Raw genomic sequence first — 21,865 nt, forward strand, 5'->3', positions numbered from 1 at the left:
GTGGGTGGGTGTGTGAGTGGGTGTGGAGGGATGTTGGGGGGAACTGTGGGAGTGGGGGGGCTGTGTAGGGGGCTGCTCAAGGGGTGGGTCCCCTGCCCCCCTGCAGGGCCCACATGCCCCCTCCTGCAGGTCCCCAGCTTCCTGCATGGCTCACAGCTCACTCACAGGTGCAACAGCCATCGGGGTACTCGGGGTTTCCTGGCACAGCCCCTCATGGTGCAGGGCAGCATGGCTTGGCCCCAGCCATCTGGTGCTACCTATGCCATATTATGTGGCCCGGCTCAGGCTGTCACCTTCCATGCATAACAGGCGGTCCCTGCGAGTGGTGCAGGGCCCCAGGTGACAGCTTGAGTGGCCCAGAGCTGCCCAAAGGTGCATGGCAATATGGCACAGGCAGTACGGAGAGCCAGGAGGCTGGGGCCATGCCACGCTGCTCAGCGCCACATTGGGGAGGCAGTGCCAGGAGGCTCTGAGGAACCTGATGGCTGCGGCTGGGGCTTGGGCTGGGGTTGTGTGGAGCAGGGGACCCACCGATCATCCTGTGCTGCCTCCCCATAGTCCCCCGCATACTCACAGCCCCCCTAACCTCCAATTCCCTTCACTCTCTACTTACCTGGAGTGGAGCCCAGGTCCAGGTTGCTGCAGCTTGCATTGCTGTTTGCCCTGCAAGGGCAGGCAGTGTGCTGCAGCATTAGGGCAAGGCGAGGCATAGAGATGCTCTGGCCAGCTACCAGAGCATCTTTTTGGAGGATCTGAGCTTCCGGTTGCCTCAGGACATGGTCCTGGACTGTGCCCTGCCCTGCTTTTTTTCTGGGGTTTTACTTTTGATACCTGGATATCTAAATAGTAGTGCAGGGGACATTTTTTTGTTCCCAGCATGCACCTTGCCGGGTCTCAAACTGCTTTGAGATGCAGCAAGAGGCACATGTGGGCTTGTCTGGACATACCCACACAGTCTGTTGCTCCTCAGTGGTGAATAAAACTGCTAACCAGCTTCACTATCCCTGATACTCCTCATATTCTGAATCTGGTTAGCACAGATTGAATCCACCTCCTCTGGAGCCTGTGGATGGATCCAATAGACTTGCATTATTTTTCTTTTTTTGCAGCAGGTGCTCAGGGCAGGGCGCATTCCTCTTTGGCTAAAGGAAAAGTCATCCAAATTCCCCCTTGGCCTCCTTCAGCTCCTGGGACATTGGACAGATTTGTTACCCACCCCTGCCAGCAGAAGCCAGAGCTCACCCAGCCTTGATCAGTTGAAGTTTTCAGAAGGACAATCCATCTCAGACGACCAGATCCTGCTCCTCCTCACAGACACCCTCCCCCCCCCCCGGGACCCCAATTCCCACATATATTCTTACCTGGTTGCTAGGATAGCGGGTACCCCCTCAATATTAGTGGTATACCCATAGCTGCCAGCCACCACTGCTTCCCTATCAAGCATGCTCAGGAGGGTGTCAGTGGCCTTCCTAAGATGGATGCATTCTGAAACTTTCCCTTGTCTAGTTCAGAGGGGCTACAAAAGCACACATTACAGTTTGCTTATACTGCACAAAGCCGTGCAATATGAATATCCCCATGCAAGCTTTAAACAAGCAGCCCAAGTTACCCCAGTCAAGGAAGGTTGTGCTCTAAACAAGGTTATACTGAGTCTGGTACCCAAGTTGGCTCATTTAGAACTAGCTCAAGAATCTCAATCAAGGATGCAATCTACATTGCGTTACATTGTACAATGCAGACATACTATGAGAATCAGAGCCCTGAGTTTAATTCCTACTCTGTTACAAAAAAGCCCAGCCATTTCAAAGCTGGGTGCCTGAAGTGAGACTCCTTGATAAGTGTCAGGATGTTTATGGGGTGCCTGAAGTGAGACTCCTTGATAAGTGTCAGGATGTTTATGGATGTTAAAAGCCCCAGACTGCTTTTAACATAAGTGGGTTTTGAGGCTACTTGGAATATTTATTTTAGTGCCTAACGTCAGGTAGCCAAGTTTGAAAATTTTGTCCTTGGTGTCTAGCTTTGAGGCAACACAACTGCTCCACTTCAAACTGCCATGAAATTCTGTTGGTCACTCAGCAACCTCTTCCCTTTTCCACTGTCATGCCCCACTGCACTTTTTATGGATCTGATTCTTAATTGAGGATCGCCAATATTACATTAATATATCTCCATCAATATGAAGCAAACTGACTTAATGGACTGCCAAATGGATCCTTAATGTGTAAAATCCATATACTGAAAATAGCTGATTTTTTCTTACACAACATGCAATTAGATTGTGGAACTCATTGCTGAAAACATGGAAGCTAAGAACATGGGAACATGGGAAGACTTGAACAGAAATTAGACATTTACATGGCTATCAAGAAGAGCTATTGCAATTAATAATAATTAATTAATGTTGATTAATCAATTAATGAATGTTGATAAACATTTTGGAACAAATATTAAACCTTGTCCTTGAGATCTTAAGTCATTTTCTGTTTGTGATTTGGATGAAGCCTACTATCACAGGCAGATCACCCCACATCTGCCTGCTGCACAATTTCTACAGCTTCCTCTGGAGCACCGAGCATGAGCACTTAGCCAGATGCAAGACAACTGATTAAATGGATCTCATGTCTGATCTAATATGGCAAATTCCTATATGCCCATATATTTTTCATTATAAAACAACCAGCATAAACACATGAACATTACACCAGAACTTATTAATGCTTCACACTGCTATCATTCTGGACATCGTTCTGGTAGGTAGTCACAATAATCAGCAGTTCCACCCTAATACTGGTAACCATCATCTCCATCACCAGAAAATGCCATTAATTAAAATCACCACCGCTCCCTTTAAAATATGCTACACTATGCATCAGTATATAAAACAAGTAATTGCAAAATACAGTAGGTCTCGATGGGCCATTTACAATCACTGCACTCGATTTTGAAGTATATCTATCTCTATATATAAAAAATAAAAGATAGAGCTTTTACTATTTTAAGCATCACAAAATCAACATTAGATACTAGTTTTAGTAGCAAATTCTTTTTATAAATTTAACACTTTTTTTCTACATGTGGAGACAGATATTATTAAAGCTGTGCCTAACAACACCACACACTAGAAAGCAAAATTCCACATTTAGTATGGCACATATTTAATTTACATGCATGCAGAACAAAAGGTGTTGACACACTAGAATTTATGGATCTAAAATTTCAAAACCTTGCAAATTTAGATTTATATAATCTCTTTCTTAGGGGTAAGTTGTATCCCTTAAAAAGGTATCAGCTCATTTTCCAAAGCACTCTGGAATATTAGGGTGCTAGTAGATTTATTAGTGTCAGATTTCCACTTGTATTAAATGTGGAAACTACACTCACAGCTGTAATGCAAACAGTACACATAAATTCACCATAACATTCAATATATTTTGGTTCTCTAGACTGAGGATTCTAAAGTATAAAAGCCTTGCTCTATTGATTACAGAAAGTACAATAATTTTATGTGATGACACCTAATACATGTGTCCAGTATCCCTACAACTTATTATTTCTTTCCTAAAATTTCTAAACAAGAAGCACCCAACATCCTTATTTACCAAAAATATCCTGATTTGTTAAACTGAGGTCTTATTTTTTTTCCTCTAGGGGGAAGAAGTATTTCCAAAAAACCAAGAACACGAGTTGTTCAAGTTTCTTTTGCCTGAGTTATATTGACGATTTTACTGGAACATGCCACTTCTTGAGCTTTCAATCATTAGTAATAGTAACATCTTACAAGACTGTAATAGAATTTGGTATAATTCAACTCACACCCTTGACTTTGCTGACAAGGGTTAAAGCAAGTTAGCCTGGCCAGTACACATCATTTCAGGTTAAGATTTATTGGACTGGACCAACTTGACTATTAGTGGTGCCAAAGCAGTAGGTTAGAAATATACCATTTGTGTTGTTTAATCTACTTTTACCTATTGAGTTTTGGACCTAACTAGGCATTTATGATTAAATGTGAAATAAGATGTATTTACTGGTACTTTACAGTCCATTAAAAGGTGGAGGGAATCTAGGTCCACTATTAATGGTGACTGCTCTGTCCTTCCTGAAAAATGCATGATTAGGGTACTAGTTCAATTCTTATCCAGATTATAACCACTTACATTAATTATTCATAAGCATTATGAACACTCCTCTCTTCTTCCATGCCCACCATTTTTTAAGAGGGAAAATAAGGGAGTGATGAGGTGCAGCTTCAGCACAATGGCTAGGCAACCTCAACTGATAAACTGTGACAATCTCATCCTAGTAATGATGGTGGTAAGGGGTCCTACTGATTTGGTATCAACAGCTTTTGATACCATGACAGTAAATCAGCACTTAATTCACTTGGGGAATTTGGCAGGGCCTGATCTACTTCTTGCTTTCAGAGATAACAGACAGAAGTGTTGGCAATTAGATTTCCTTGTCAAGGCCTCAACTTATTATCACTCATGTTTTATCTGATAGAGAAGTAAAAGGCATTGTGTATTCCTCTGAACTGCAGTGCCTTCAGTATGTGGAAAATATTTAGCGTTGTATGAACGCTCTATATTCCACAGCTTCACAGTGTTCGGAGTGCTAGGCTGTGCTTAGATCCTTGATATATAAGAACCACTTATGACTTAACTCTGACAAGTCACAAGCATTACAAACATACATTAAACTCTACACTATCCCTCCCTAACCAACCATTAAATGTTATCATGGTGGTAGAAGCAGAAAACTGTTTTTAGTGTAGGGGTTGGCAATGTTTTGGGGCAGAGTGCCAAAACACCCACAACATTGACTTGTAAGATATTGGTATGCCAGGGTCGGATAGGGGGAAGCCACGAGGGGCTTGATCCTTGTTGGGGCAGTGCAGCCCTAGCCCCCTCACCAAGGTGCACATGGGAACCAAGATGCCTTCCTATGCCACGTTCTGGCACATGTGCCTGGGGCTGTCTACCTCTGTTGCTAAACTTAATCATTTAGGCTGAATTTTTCCAAGCTAGCTGACTCCTTCAGAAAGAAGGAAGTTTTATTAGGAAAAATTCAGCAAATACAATTCTGCAGTCTCTCAGAATCAGTTTAGAGAATACAATATTATTTTGCCCGTACTAAACTCTTAGAGTTGCTGCAGCATAAAGCTCTAGGGCCTCTAGATTTGCTGCAAAAACTTGAAATTTTGCAGTGGGGTGTCAGGACTGATCGGTGCAGGCAGGGGGAAAGTGCAGCTGAGCCCCTGCTGCTCCGGCTGGGCTCGGCCCATCCCCAGCAGCACACGGCTCCACTGCCACTGCCGTTGGCTGACGCAGACCCAGTTCAGCTCCTCCCATCCCCAGCAGCACGTGAGGAGTTGACTTCAGCTGCATGCTACCTTTCCTGGCTGGTGCAGACCAGGCCAGGCTCCTCCCGTCCCCAGCAGCACATGGGAAGCTGACTTCAGCTGCTTGATGCTTTTCCTGGCCGGTGCAGACCTGGCTGGGTCCATCCCATCCAGAGCAGCGTGTGGCTGAAGCCGGGTTCTCATGTGCTGCTGAGGATGGGGCGAGCCCAACTGGGTCAGCACTGGCCAGCAGAAGCGGTGGCAAAGCCTCCTCCTTTTGGGACCAACTGGTACAGGTAGGAGGAAAAGTTCTGGGGGAAGTCTGATGCCCCTGAAACCCCACTGCTGGTGCAGGATGTTAGAGGGGTCCCAACCTCTTGCTACCTGGTAAGTTGTGCAAGGAGAGTGACTTCTGGTGCCAAAGGTCGGGGGTGGGACTGCTGGTCCCAAGATCAGGGGGTGGAAGGTGTGGCACTACCCATGCAGCCCTCCACGCGACAGCTCACCAAAACTCATCAAGCAGCCCTCTGCCCAAAATAATTGCCCGCCCCTGATCTAGAACAAGGAGCTAAGTCAGACAGATAAGAATTTCTCACTTTCTAAAAGGTGACTAGCTTGAGATGCCTGGTAGATTATTTGCAAAAGTACTGGGCACTCACATCAGTGGAAATCTTGCTCTGAACAAGTAATTTAGGATTATAAAGCACTTTAATGTAAAAAAAAAATCAGCCTACTGACATCTCAAATTGGACAACCCAATCATGTACTTCATAAATGTCTCTCTGTTCGCACATGCATATTGCAGATAAATAATTCACTTTCATTCAGTTTGGGTGTTGCTGAAAGTTTATCAGTGATCTTTGTGAAGCCTCAGGTATTCATAACAAGAAACAGAAAAAATTCCACAAAGGATTTAAGTCTGTTCTCAGAGCAGGGTGGAATGGTCTGGTGCACAGAAGCAGTAAGCCAACTTTTGCTCAAATCATAAAAAAAACTCCACCCATTTTACTGTAAATATACTGCCTTTTATCACTTACCACACACTGAAGTGACTATAAAAAGCTGAGGTGTAGTTTGTTTTCTCTGACACACTAATTTGCTTTTCTGTTTCCCCTATTTCTTTATGTTCTGTATGTAGAAGGTCAGAGAACATTATTTTTCTCAGTTTGTTTTACTTTTTCTGTCTCTTAAAAGCCATATAACTATAAATAAGGGTAGAAAAGGAAGACTTTTCTGTGTCTTTGCCTATGATAGATTTGCTTGATTAGTTGTACACGATGAAAAAGGCAGATGCACTCAAACTGCTATAAGAGAATAGATTGTCCAAGCTATTATCTTATGCCAAAATCTATCAATAAAAATGCTGCAAGGAAAGCAACCCCTCCCACAAAAACCCCTCCAAAAAACCAAACAACATCCAAATGCCTGTGGAAAACATCTTTATTAATGTTAACCAATAAGCATTTTTCGCATGCAGAACATTTTTACTGATGTTACCTCATCAGAGCATTCCCTGAAGCATGAAGACTGATAACCTTTTGTAATGTTTTCTACTAACCCATACATAATTTCACATAAGAAACCTGTCTGGATATATTCAAGTTGTTCTCAAAGACATTAAATAGGTATTTCCATTAAAAAACTAAATTTTTTAATATATCAAAATAGATTACATATAAAAAAGAAAGCCATGCTTTCTGTTTTCTTTGCAGTATTAAGTACAACATCCCAATCAAATTGTAGTGGTTTTATTGAAAAAACAGGACAAGGTTTTTTCACTGTTCTGGAAACCCTACGCTTTATAAATTAATTCCACATGAAAGTAACTTTATTTGACAAGAATTCAGAACAACTTTTACATAACACATATTGAAAAAGTAAGACGAATCTATACACACATACACTTCTATCATTTTAATTCAAATTTAGAGATGTTTTAGGTTCTGAAACAAGTTTTATTTTTAGATAATCTTATTTTCTAATTGATGTACTACTTTCTACCAGTAGATGGCTCTAAAACAATTACCTTGCTAAATATACAAAACCTGATTTTCAAATATTGTTGCTGTGGTAGTTATTACAAATAAGGTCTCTGTTCATTGTTTGTTTTATAAATGCCAATTTTGTGCACATCATTTTATTTTATAACTAGTCATATTACCTTTTAAAAGTGTACTTTCTAGAACCACAGATGGCTCCATTACTCAAGTCCTAGAAACTTGGCCTAATGAATGCTTCTTGAAGAAAGAAATTTATTAAACACTAAAATTATTAAAAACTAAATTCAAAACCTTGAACGCTGTCTGAAGTTGTTCTGTAGAAGAGCTAAATTAAAGATCCCAGTAACTTGTGGATTATAAAAAAAAACTGGAACATAATCAGATATTAAACTTTAAAAACCTGCATTTAAAGACTGAATGAGTGAAAACGAGATGCAGTTTAGCCTTGAGAGACAGAGAGCTTGAAATGCTGGAGACACTAAAACAATGGTTCTTAACCTTTTCAGGGTCAAGCAACCCCATCATCACCTTCTGGAATGTGACCGCACTGTGGCCAAGAAGCACTGTCGGTGCTGCCTTAGCCTACCTGGATGTTTCTCGGTCAGGTTCTGCTGCTGGAAAGGACTGTGCAAATGTGATGAAACTGCCCTGTGCAGTAGTCAGTCCAGGAATGGCTGTACCAGGTGCACGTGCTCCTCCTACATTAGGACTCTGATTCAGCCTAAAGCAGGTAGGAGCTGCCTCAAGCTGTGCAGTGATTTCCGGTCTGGTGCTCCCAGCACTCTTCCTGGAAACATGCAGACAGGACAGTTCTGCCTGTGCCTGTTTCCTGAAGGAGGGCTGGGAGAGCACATGACAGCTCCTGCCTGATTTTGGCTGATTAGAGAGCCCTAAACGCAAGGGTAGCCCACAGGGTAGATTTTTCTGGCCACTGCCACTGTAGCACCCTTGAGGGAGGGAGAGGGGGGGGGTGGACCCCAGGATGCTACAGCACCCCAGTTAAAAACCCGTGGCCTAAGAATACCTTGGACCTCAATAGTGAAGGCAGTCAGCTCAGCTTTGGAGCGTACACTGGGGGCTCATGGGGGATAAAGTGAGGTGGTGCAGGGCGGGACGGGTTGGCTGGAGACAGGAGTGGCTTCCTGGCCACTGGAGCCAGAGCTGCTGCTGCAGCCAGCTGCAGCATAAGGAAGGGAGAAGGGTGAGAGGCACTGAAAACCAAGGCAGCTGTGGGCTGGACATAATTCTCTTTCAGAGGAGCAGCTGCAGGCTGGATAGAATCATATGGCAGGCTGGATCCAACCTGTGAGTTGTATTTTGCCCACCACTGGGCTAAAGAGTATAAAAATAAGGATCATCTGGGACACAAATGGGAAAGAAATTAAATTGGATACAGAACAGGGAGGGCAGTAGGGGATTTAGTAAATAAAATTAATTTTAGGGCAACATTGTATACATAACCAAAACAATACTGAAGGTCAATTAAACAGTCCAAACATCATCTGTATACACTTCATTTCTTATCCTCTTATAAAGAAATAAAGGAAGTTACAGCTAATATTTATCTACACACACACACACACAAAATATCTGTATATATAGGCTCACCAACCATTAAGCAAGAGTCCCTAGCCAGATTTATGTATGTTAATATTTAAACAATGTTATAGTGAATGTATAGATAATTTGTAAGAATTGTTCCTTTGTAAATATGTCATAGGTCCAGTCTCATGCAATTCCTATTGCTGGATTCCAGTGTTGGATGTTTGTTCCTGTTTTTGCCTGAAAAATTAACAGCAACAGAGTTAAATCAAAGATTGCAGCAACCTGAGGATTGTAAGCAAAAACTGGAACATGATCAGGTTATCAGATTCTGTAACCTGAAAAGAAGCTGCATTTAAAGACATAATGGGCATATCTACACGTGCAATTAATTCAACACAAACTGCATCCAAGTTTATTGGTCCCAGGCACCGCATTTACACGTGAGCCTGAAACCACAGCACGTTGATCCAGGTCGGAACATCCCTGGCTGGCTAGAGGGCTGCTACAACCCAGCTCAACCTCCTGCAGAGGCTGGCTGGAACACAAAGGTGCTCTAGCGTGGGGCTAGCTGGTGAGCTGTGCCCCAGCCCACCGTGTCAGTGCACTACATAATGCCATCACAGGATAGCACTTGTGTTTACAAGTACTAACCTATGGCAGAATTAATTAGTTTAGTGAAGCCTAATAGGGCTGCACATGTAGATGCTGACATTTTACCATGAAGCTAACTGGGCAGCTCCGCAGTAAATCCCTCGTCTTTTTCACCCATTAAGTGAAAAAGAACAGATGCAATTTAGACTGGAGAAACTGATTAAAGAGAAAAAGAACTTGAAAAATAAACTTCAAATACTACTGGTTATAAGCAGGGGTCCTGGTTTTCTCTCATTAAAAAAGTCCCCAACTTTCAGATTAAAAAAGTAACAAAAAAATCCACATTTTTGTGATTAAAATGAAACACCACTAATATACAGATATACATATCTATATAGTGGTATTTCATTTTGATCACAGAAAAATTTGGATTTTGAGTTACTTTTTTAAATCCAAAAACTGGGTTGTTTTTTTTTTAAATCAGAGTAAACCAGGATCTTTGGTTATAAGAAAAGATCTAATGTACAAAATTGAAAACTTTTAAGATGTAGACAAGAAAAAATGAAAAAAGGCATAACAAACAGAGGAACTACTAAGAAAGACTGATGAGTTAACACAGTAGTTGAAATCTCTTCAAATGCAAAAGAGAGATGAGTCCAGTCCTGAAACTCTGAAGCAATAGCTTTTAGAGAATGATACCAAATTAACATGGCATGAAACACTTTCTACTACCCTCTCTAATTCAGAGCAGCTTCAGAACAAGTCTGTCTAGTTGAAAAACTTCATTGTTGAAAAATAAAAAGTATCTGAGTAAAATCTATTCTGTGGAAGAGAAGGACTCTCTACTGAGTCGCATGCAGTCTATACCTGATGAGAAAGAATGAACATATGGAGAGGAATGATCTCATCTTTTCTTGGCTCTTCCAATTCTATAGGTTGAAGTCATAAAGTACAAATTACTGAATGATACTACTAAAATCTTGTTTAAATGCTGGAGGCACTAAGAATACTGAAGACCTCAATAGTTAAGTTAGTCAACTATGTCAACTTGAAGAAGAGAGAAAATAAACCTGCAAAAGAAACTTCAGCCATCACTTTTGGCCAGAAAAGAGGATATTAAGAAATTTAGGAAAGAAAAGGAAGAGGACATTTAACTTGCAGCTGATTTTGATGAACAAGCTAAAGACTTTGAACTCCTCAGAAAGGAACGCAAACATTCCAAGTTGTTCATTAAAAAAGTATGAGGAATGTATTTGACTGTAATCAGTTGCTAGTAGTATGCTCTCTATAGAAAGAGCTAGACTTATGTGGCAGCACTTCAAGAAAAGGAAACTACTGACCATAATGAGTTGGAATCAGGCAAACAAAAATTAGGTTTGGGTTTTGTTAGGAGAATGACAACAGATAATGTTTGGAATGGCAAGGAAAGAGACAGTGTTAGAAAAAAACCAGCTGATGACCACGCCAAACTTCAGGATGAAACAAGTGTTATAGGCTAAATTAAGAAATACATCAGTTGACCTTGGTGACAAAACAGAGGAAACAGTATGCTTGAAACTAGCCAACAAGCTAGTTGCAGAAAAGGAGGAAATTAACCCACTGAATTGTATTCTGATGGATTTAAAACAGGCATCTAATTTGCCTCCTGTTCTGAGCTGCATCCAGACACCCCAGGGCACAGGGCAGCTGCAGGATGGGCTCCAACTCCAGCTCCTGCTGCATGTCCCATGCCAGAGCTAGGGCTTCTGTTGCCAACATGCATTTCAGACCAGGATTTCAATTCCCACATGGAACATGCAGTGGTGACAGAAGCAGCAACTCTGGCATGGAGAACAGGGGATGCAGTACTGGCTCCAGGTCCGGTACGGGACATGAAGTGTCAGCTCCAGCATGAAGCACAGGACAAACGGCCCTGGCTTTAGCACACAGTGATGCTGGCACAGAGCATGAGGCATGCAGTGGCAGCACAGACCAAAGGGCAGCAGTGCTGGCTCCAGCACAGAGAACATGGCAGTACAGGCAACCAAGGAGCTTCCAGTGGCCAGCCAATACCTCAGTGGGCCAGATGCATGGATCCATGTGCTGGATCCAGCCTATGGGCCATATATTTATTTGATTTAAAAGGTGTGCTGAATGAAGCTGTACAGTTACAAGTCAGATGAAAAAAAAAAACAGGAAAAATCTCAATATTTTGAAAAGGCATTTGAAGAAATCAAGAGATAGATAAGACTATATCAATATAGAGAAGGCCAATGCAGGTTTAGTAAATATGAAAATGGAGCTAAAAATTTTCAGAAAATAAAAGATGTTGATAGAATTCAATACATACATGAAAAGGCTGTACCAGCTTCTGAGATAAGTGATATTATGGTATGATGTAAGAAAGTTAAAGAAGAAAACTGTAATGATAAGAAACTGGTACTGGTGCATTCAGAAACAAATTTGCTTCAGAGAAGGTTACAAGACAATGGCACTTGTGTTCAGTCACTAGGGGCCCTTTCTAAACATGCAGGTAAAAGGCAAAATGGGATCTAATGTGCAATCCACACAACTGCCCCGCCCCTGCCATGTCACACATATACAGCAGGAGGCGTGATTGTGGGATTGCACATTAGATCCCGGCACACCTTATTGCCAGTGCAGAGGGAGCCCAATCCTGAGTTCCCCCTGCACCAGAAGCAAGTTCCCAACTGCAGGGGCACCCCATGCACCTCCACAGCTGGGAGACACAACTGCCACAATCTCCCAGCCCCTGGAGTGCATGAAGCCCGCAAGGATAGAAGATGGTGGCAGCCACAATCTCCTAGACCTGGAGGGTTTCATGCAGACAATAAGCAGGTGGGTGCACTCCCCTGCATATAAGGGAGGGAATGAATGGCAGTAGGTAAGCACAGGAAAAAATAAAGCTGGGGAGAGAACTGTTGTCCTTTATGGAGGTAGTATATGTTAATTGAGAAATGAGGCTGAATTAGGTGTAGGGGAGGGGTAGAGTATTTTTTAACTTGTTTCCCTCCTCCCCTCCCCACCCAGGTTGGGGCTGTTTTTGTTTTTATTTTCGGATTTTATTCTGTTTCTATATTTCTTTTTCTCTTTTATTGTAAGCTACCTGGCACCTTTTGGGAAAGAGCAATATACAAATCAATCAATCAAACAAACATACATGCACTACAGTGTAGTGAAATGCTTTCCAGAAATGACATTACAGTCCATATGCAAATAGCGATATAAATATATCCATCAATAAGTTACTATATAAAAAAGTTACTGTTTCCTGTAAGCCATGGCTGTCCAACTGGTGACCTGGAAGCCTCATGCAGCCTGCAAATGGTTAAGTTTTCAGCCCTGCCCCCAGGCTCCTACCTGGCCACTGCTTTCCCCCTAGCTCAAGCTGAGGAAGCAGCTGGGGTCTCTAGGCTCCCTCTCCCTCCAGCTTTCTCTTCCTTGTCCCAAGGTGCAGTCTGTAGTGCTGGGGAACCCATGGCCCAGAGCAGTGCAATGCAGAGGGTAATATTCCTGAAAGCATACATGGCCCCCACTAGCATGATTCACAGGGTGTGCAACCCCCAGCCACTTAGAAGTTGGACAGTCCTGTCTTTAACTAACATAGCTGAATATCCATTCATATAGTCTAACAGCATCCATTTTCTCTATCAAACTGAATAGTACATTTCCAAAACCAGAAACAGTTTTACCTCTTTCAGTTAGCCACTCTAACATAAATTATGTTGTTAGATATTGATTACATTTCTAATAGTAGTAACTTGCAACAGCCAGTTTACTTACTCTGTTGGATCAATCTGTACGTCTCATGAAAACAATACAGAAAGCCAAGAACCAGAAAAGCACAGAGCATGGGGCGTGCAGTTTTATCCCAAACTCTTCTTCAGTCTTTCCCAATAAAAAATAAAGCTACTGCTTACTATAAAAACATATCTTACTATATGTTTGTGTAAATGTTCACATTATCTTCTTAAACAATACGCACCCTTTGATTAAAACAAGGAAGAATAAATGAAAGAACAATTACAAGTAGAAGCAGATTATTTTTCCCTTTAGGAATAAAACTATCAATCTACAACAGAGACTATGTTTTGGTTTTTTCACAGTATTATTCACTGCAGTGAACATAATAAGAATGGGAGAAAACAAATATGAAATAAGTCTCGATTCACCAGAATTTCTAAAACCTCAACCCTTCTCTTCTTCCTTTTTGAAAATGAATACCTGTTCATTATTCTATGCTTTTTTTAAAACAGACATTCCCCAGACATCTGTTCTTGAGCACAGGGGCTGGACCTGATGATCTCACGAGTTCCCTTTCAGCCCGAAACTTCTGTGAACCTGTGAAAACATTTCCTCTTTGTTCACTTTTATCTTCATTTTATCCTCAAAAAGTAAGTACAGATCTTTCCAGACCAATTCTAAAGTCAGGCTGAATATTTAGCATTGAGCTAACCTAAAAAAAAACCAAAAAGAGGTAAACATAGGTGTCAGAGGTGTTTTACAACTTATATGATTTTTCTAATGAGATCTCCTGCCCCATTTCTATTCTTCTTGCTTCCCTCCACCTTAGTTCCACAGTTCTCTCTTACATACTGAATGGCATTTTTTTGGTCTTTTCCCCCCTTTAGGATTACATTAATGGTGCATTTACCCTAAGATAGAGAACTGCATCATATTTTTTCCCTGTGGGACATCAAGTAAACTGTACAAGAAGCCCAAAAAGAATTCATTGAAAAATAATTACTTTGGACTGCAAAACAGCAGCTTTTTATTGCTGATAATTTTGACATCAGGTACTATTTTCAGAAACTGATACTATCCTTCTGTGCTAACTGAAAACTAAATACTACAAACCTGTTTAAATTTTCCTCTAATTTTCTCCAGATCTTCTTGAAGTTTGTCGTAAGTGGGGTCTTCATAAGGGAATTTCTGAATCATTCCTATGAGTGATTCCAAGGCCTTTAGTTTTTTACTATAAAGAATAAAATACAATTTCCTTATAGTGGTTCAAAAGCAGAAATACAATTTCTTCCACTGTCTTACAAAGGCTACACTAAGCATGTGAAATGAATGTGTTATACCTCAAATTACTGGACCCAGTCCTACAATCCTATTTTCACCCAACTTTTCCCATTTAAGTCAATGAGACTGTCTCACCCATATAGACATTGGGCCTGTAATATGTCATTTTTATATGGTATTAAAGATTTTTTTAAACACAAGTGGGCAAGGTTACATTTCCTTTGGCTCATTCTCCACAAAAATATGTAAATATTCATCACATGTTTTGAAACCAGTGAATAGAAAGTGCCATGGAAAAAAACAAAGTATTACTTACTATATCAGTAACTAATACCAACACTAAAACTGTAAGAGAATGTCCAAAATAGTTTTCAAAATCTGTGGAAGCATGATGGCTTTGTCAGGTATGTTAACCAAAAAAAACAAACATTTGAAAATTTACCATGACCCCATTTTGTACCTGCTGAAATTGGAGAGAGAAAATCCTCTTTTGGCACAATGGGTACTTTTGTACTTGTGTGTTAGGCTAGAAAATCCAAGGTATCAGCTTCAAAAATATTTAGCACAACATATCTAGGCTGCATGAAAAAAAAATCTTCCAAAAATTACTATAATTCTCCAGGCAGGCCAAGCAGAGATTTCTATTCACCCTCAACGTGCATCTGACCACTCATGAACGAGTACCAATGCCCCTTCATCTCCCTGGTTCACAAAACTAAAAACTAGAGCCAATTATAACTGATAGCAGATTCTAAAACATTCAAAATGCAATAGAGTTGTCTAATATGAATACCACATAGATATGCATTGCATGCATCAGGTGAAGACAGTGGCTATAGATTGCCATCTGTAAGTATCAGACAAACAGTAATTATACTACTCTTCTGTTATGAAACTGTTCCACAAGTCAGTTCATCTTAAAAAACTTCATCTTAAACTTGACATTTGACTTTTTTCTGTTTATCAAGAGGAAAGCCATTTAAAGGACTTAATGCATAGCTGATATTCCTGTATGAGCTGTTCTCTCACATTGGTGAAACTAGTGATAACCATGGCTGATACTTGACTAAATGTCAACTGATTAAACTGTATATATCTGGAACTTGTGGAAATATTGAACATAATATCCACTAATCAGAAAGGTAGCTAGCCATGTTAGTCTGAAGTCAGGCAGAAGGTAGGGTAGAGATGCATCTTCTAAATTAACTGAATCAGAGATGTATAAGCTTGCTTGAGTAAAAGATCACTTCATCAGATTACATATCAGAAGACTAGAAGAAAACATAGTTCGTAAATTGCATCTCTACCCTACATTAAATGGAAAAATGGAAAATCCCTATTTTCACCAAGTTCACTTTTAAAAAGAGAGTGTGAATTGAGTCTACAATACCCCTATTATGGTTTTTCAGAAAGCCATTCCCACCCTATTAAGTCTAAAATACAGGTTAACTGGAGCTTGAAAACTGCTCATATTACGGCTTATGTTGCTCCTGGACTGTGAAATATCCCCAGTCTGTGACATAAATATCATGATAGAAGGACATTAATGCATGCTTGTTTTAAAACAGATTTAAAACACTTCTGTTTCAGAAAATAATTGAAACATAACATTTCTTTCAACTGCCTCTAACTTGCATTTTTATTGTTAGTTAATTTGTTATTTATTTTATTAGGAAATGCCTATAGTCAGATTGTGCCAGGAGATGAATTTCATCCAAATAAAATTACATGCGCACTTTGGAATGAAAGACACTATACAAATAGAACATTATAACAATCTAGTAGGCCTCTCAATCTTCTCTGCATTAGGAGATGAACATCTAAGAAAGCTAGTTACATAAACCTGAATGAATTCACGTGCCTAATACAACTGTAAATACATGCAAGTAAAGGACTTCCACAACAGTGTGCAATCCCTTATCTGGGCAGAGAATTCCCCTGGCACATAAAGTCAGCTATAAGTGGCTCTAGTGGGACAATCTCACAATTTTAGTGTAGGCAGCATGCCAAGTTTTGGAGGAGATGGGCTTATTTTATTACAGGAATTCTAGGCTGAAATTTCAGTGGTTTTCTAGCCCCACTCCTGCCCAAGATGCTCAGCAGAATTCTGCCTGCCTTTGTTAGCAAAATTCAACTATTAGTTTCACCCAAAGGAGAGACTCTACAGTTATAAAAATAGTTTATCGTTTCCTGAGTACCATGACCTTTAAGAGGACAATCATGATACCATTTCATGTAAAAAAAAAAATCTCTGCATAGCTTATCTCTGATTATTTGCCAGTCTGGATGTTTATAATCCCAAGTAAATAAAAAACAAAAAAATTCCAAACAAACTACTGAACATTATTCATACACATTTCTTTACGTCATAAAGGCCTTTCCTGGAAGGAAAAGAACCATGAAATTTGAGACAGTACTACCAATCTATAATACATGTTTTAACCCTACCTGTGTTTTTCATTGGTGCATTTGTGGAGAAGACACTGCCATGTCAATGCAAACCCAAGATAACATCCAATCTGTAAATTTATAAGAGCTCATCAAAATAAATTCTCCATATATATATGCACCAAAATAGTAAATACAAGATACTGCATTCCACAGTGTTGCTAGCAGCTAATAGGGTGTTAAAATTAAGCCCTCAGGGTGGCAAGTTCTAGAAAATTAGGACAGGGAAAAGGAAAGTATAATCATTACCAAGCAATGGGCGGGCGGGGGGTGGGGGAAGCAGTCAGTCTGGAAAGCAAGCGTGTCTTGCTACATTGTTTCCAAAATCTGTTTAGCATCAGAGGACTGGATTAATTTAAGTTATGGTGGAAAAACCAACCACCCAACCATACTTAATCTGTTTCATATCTCATCAGTTTGTCTCTCCATTAGCACATATTTAATTCATAATGATTATATCAGCTGTATATAAAGGATTACAGATTCAGGACACATAGCAAGAGAATAAAAGTCTGGGGTATTTTTTTTTAAGGCATCTCAGGTGACTCAATTGTCTAAATACCATTTTTAAAAGTGACTTGGTTCTAGGTCCAGTAAGATTTAGGTACTTCAAATTCACTTAAATCCTCTTTCAGATGCCTAAGTCCAAAACTGCAATAGAAGTTTTTTTTTTTTGTATCTGGCTGCCACAATGCTAGATGTGCTTCAAATGTCTAACTTGGAAGACATCAGATACTCTGAATTTTGCCTCTGGGCTCACTCATTCTTGTACTAATAAGAACACCCTGACATTTACTGCTCTCCTAAACCCAACTGGAATCCATAAATTAGTTATTCCCAATTCAGTATCAGGCACTTTCCAAGTGCTTTTTAACCATTTTCTTTTACAACATAATTGAAGAAGGGGTGATGCGAAGTGGTATCTGATGCACTAGTTTAGTGGTTACAGTATTACCTCTGGCAGTGGGAGATTCAAATTCACTACCTATGTTAGCCTCAGAGGGTTCAAACCCCCTCAAGTCCAGCTCCTTAATCATCAGGCTACAGGAAGCCCAGCCGGGGCCATTCTCCAATTGAAGATGCACCTGTTCTGATCCCAGTTCTCAGACATAAGATATAATGTAGAAATGACTCTCTAATTTAGTGTTACCTGAAACAAGAGTCACCATATAGGAATCCCACATCCTGGCTGAGTACCATAACTACTACACTTTACAGTCTTTGCTGAATGTGGCACAATTTCAAAGACATCCAACCATGCTATAAAAACCAGGTGCATTGGGAACTTAATACAAAAACATATTTTCTGATCCAAATAAACAATATTTAATCTTTTAACATGTGCTACATTCCTTTTGTTAAGTCCTACTTTTTTATTAGAATATAACATGGATCTGAATCAAATACCTTACAGAAATCGAAGGTGTTTACATCTGTACTATCACCAACAACCAAACATGTAGTTCCATCAAAAGAAACACTGTTAGACCATAAAGCCATCTTAATTGACATTAACTATAACAACTACATTCAAATCTTTATTAATCAAGTTTATTTCCCAGTTCACTTCTTTGCCAGGCACTGCCATAAGGCTGATAAATCTATAATGTGTCATCCCATTTATCCTTTGAAATATGTACTTTCTTCTAACTTTGAAATATATGATTTCTTCTAACTTTCTGGAACTTCTTCAGTGTTTACAGAAAAGCCAACATTCATCATCAAGAGAACTCCTATACCAGCTCTCTCCAATTCTTGGATGCAAGTTATCAGTACCTGCTGATTACAAAAATATCTGGCTATATCTGTTATTTGACAGCTTCCTTAGATGCGACTGAAATGGAAATCATAGCACATGACTACATCATCTAGCTTCTTCACCAAATATAAAAACAAATATTTCTAACATCTGTCTTTTCTGAATTATTACTGAGAATTCTACCGTTTTCATCTAGCAATAGACCAATACCATTGTTACGAAGCTTTTGTTCACACATACTTGAAAAACTCCTCCTTACTGTCTTGAACTCTAGTGAGTAGATCTACAAAACAGGATGACCAAGTGACACCTAACCAAACATTTCCAGGTTGTGGAAGTCACATAACCCCTAGTCAACTGTTCAAGTTAGAAAAGCTTTGATGTCTTCAACAGCTAAGCAAGAACTTTTCTTCCTGCTTACTTCTTTCTCCATCTCCACAAAAATGTTAAAATGTTAAATCTGCATCATTAATCATCAATCTGCACACAATGTTTCTTTTAAATAAGCTTCACCAACCCTATCTGAAATACACAGAGTCCATTAGAGTATATTACAAGGTATGGAAAACTATCATCTTATTTAAGAAACTTGTTTAATTAAATTAATTACATTCACCTAAATGTTAAGTAGTTACCCATACAATTTTAGTGTTTGCTTAGTGAAGCTTTTACACAGAATAAGAATGGTTTAGGACAATTGCTACATCGTGTCAAATGGTCTTGGGACTGAAACCCCTGGAACAATACCAAAGTTTAGACTGGGGAGACCAACCTGAAGCATCAGAGAAGTGGCGTGGAAACCCTGCGTGTGCCATGCTTAATGGGGAGTCAAAAGGGAGCATAGTAGCGGACTGGACAAGAGTAGAAGGTAAAGCAACAGACCAGGCGGGCAGCAGAACGCAGACCAAAAGACTGGACACAGAAAGGGGACTGGAGTGGCATTCATGGAGCATACACCTGCCAAAAACAAGTGCCTCTCACCAATAGATAACGTTTTGCTCAGCCACTTCTTCAGTGCAACACTATGTAACCAACATACTGGTTCTTAGGAAGTTTCCCATTTACCTCAGACCCAATCCTGGCCCCATGTAACGATCCATAGATCCTTCCTTCAGTAACACCAATACGATTTCCTTCAGCATAACCATCTTGATACCCTTCGCCATGAAATCTGCCAAGAAAGAATTAAATGTAAACTAGTACAGTTGCATCATTAAGCATTCAAATTGCACGCAATGCATCTTTTAAATAAGTTTCATTAACGCTATTTGAAATACACCTCAGAGTGCATTCAAGCATATTTGTACACACATTTTTCAAATCGGCAGGTACTGATAACTTGCATCCAAGAATCACAGAGCGCTGGCAGAGGAGTGGTTTGGATGACGAATGTTGGCTTTTCTGTAAGTCCCGCTGCATCATGCAAAGACATAACGTACCAGGCAAGAGGGCTTCAACAAGCACCAGAAGCAAGGTTGAGGGCCCCACTGGGCTGGTGCGACTCGGCATTAGCTACAGCACCAACGGCTGCGGACTCCCAGGGGCTTCCGTGAATCAATTCAGAACCATCATTCCTCTACGTCTCCAAGCGGGCAGTAAAAGAAGCCATTCCCTCTCCTCTGGTTCACAAGGGAGAGACGAGAGGCCTTCAGCTTGAGCGCAACGTTGTCCAAAGCCTGTGGCATCACCGTGCCCTTTGCTGAGGCACTGGGATTTTCACGCTACCAAAGAACGGCAGGTTTACACTCAGGGCCCGATGGGCTCAGCACAGCCTGTCACCTGGGTCACCAGACCTTCAACTTCCCAGTGCCCGAGGCCGGGCCAGACCGGGTCCCCTAGTGGGAGGCGGGGGGGAAGGGCTCTGCGGCGGCGCCTCCCCCCTCGCATTGGCGATACCAGGCTCTCTGTGGCCGTTGAACGGCGGCAGCGCCACCGCGTGCCCTCCCCCCACGTCCGACACACGGCGGGGAGGGGGTCTGTGAAAGCCCGAGCAGCAGCGCTGCCCCGCCCACCGCACCTCTCCTCCGCCATCAGGATGCCATCGAACAGGTCCGTCTTGGAGTCGGCGGCCGCCATAGCACAGGCCGCGCGATGCATGCCGGGAATGGACGGCAACCCGGAGAAGCCACTCGCCACCCGGGGAAGGCGGAGAGCCCCGCCCACCGGCCTCGCGCGGGGTGCCGGGTGACGTAAGCGCCTCTACGTCACTCCGTGGGGCTGCCGCTGGCCCTCAGGCACGCACAGCTTTACGTCATTATGTTCCACCCTCTCCCGCGGGGATACCGGGCATTCCCCGCCCCCACACGCTCCTGCTCCTGCTCCACCCAAGCCTCACGCTCAGGCGCAGACGCGGGGCTGGCCAGATGGTGCAAGCTTCACCGGGGGTGCGAGGATTGTGGCGTTTTCATCATCGTCTTGGCCCATGTACGATCAATCGCAGTAAAAGCGCTGAAAATATGCGGGCACTGGCGAGGCAGCTCATTGGAGCAGCATATGCAAAGCCCAGGTCACTCAGGGAATCTTGATTGGCTTTTGGGCTCGCCTCAGCTCTTTCCATGACTGCTCTGAAATGAAGACAGGGATGTAGGTGGTAGCCGTGTTGGGCTAAGGACATAGGCAGACAAGGCAATTTGGGTGAATTTCATATCTTTCATTAGGCCAAGCAGAATTGCTAAGAAAAAGGCCTCCAACCATTTAGTTGGTCTAATAAAAAGCTGATACCTTTTATTAGACCAACTAAATAGCAGAAATAATTGTTCTTAGCAATTTTTCTTGGTCGAATGAAAGAGACCAGATTTACCCAGAGAACTTCATTTTGAGATGAAGACAGGCTTCAGCTTTGACTCAGTTCTCACTGGCGAGTTAGATAAAGTAAATGAGAAGGTGTGTTTGCATCTCATTTTCTACTTACTTGCATATTTTTTCATTGTATGCTAGTTTTTCAGCAAATATGATAATTTCGAGCTTCTGGTACTCAGGGTTCGAATTACACACCAACTCTTGGTGGGGTCTGGAGCAGCGGCAGCAGGGAGCTGGAAGGAGCTGCCAGTGCCTGAGTGGCTTAAAAAGGAGCTGGGGGCTCTTGTCTCTTATGGGTGGGTTGCAGCCCCCCTGACCCCTCTATTTCAAACCCTGCCAATACAATAATTTCATATT

General features: G+C 41.4%; 1 protein-coding gene across 2 annotated transcripts; it reads right to left on the bottom strand.

Moving 5' to 3' along the window:
• Positions 1-6,763: 6,763 nt before the first annotated feature.
• ORAOV1 (oral cancer overexpressed 1) lies at positions 6,764-20,830 on the bottom strand. 2 transcript variants are annotated; one of them, XM_019551982.1, is made up of 5 exons: positions 20,727-20,830; positions 19,775-19,880; positions 16,951-17,021; positions 14,335-14,452; positions 6,764-9,123 (listed from the first exon to the last, which is right to left on the bottom strand). In XM_019551982.1, the coding sequence occupies exons 1-5, from the start codon at positions 20,804-20,806 to the stop codon at positions 9,070-9,072; spliced, it is 429 nt and encodes a 142-aa protein (XP_019407527.1). In that variant the 5' UTR covers positions 20,807-20,830; the 3' UTR covers positions 6,764-9,069. The 2 variants fall into 2 exon arrangements, with proteins under 2 accessions (XP_019407527.1, XP_019407526.1); XM_019551981.1 differs by lacking the exon at positions 6,764-9,123 and adding an exon at positions 13,107-13,933.
• Positions 20,831-21,865: the final 1,035 nt, after the last annotated feature.

Source organism: Crocodylus porosus, unplaced genomic scaffold (genome assembly GCF_001723895.1).
Source record: "Crocodylus porosus isolate Cpor-Errol unplaced genomic scaffold, CroPor_comp1, whole genome shotgun sequence".
In the NCBI taxonomy this organism is placed as follows: Eukaryota; Metazoa; Chordata; order Crocodylia; family Crocodylidae; genus Crocodylus; species Crocodylus porosus.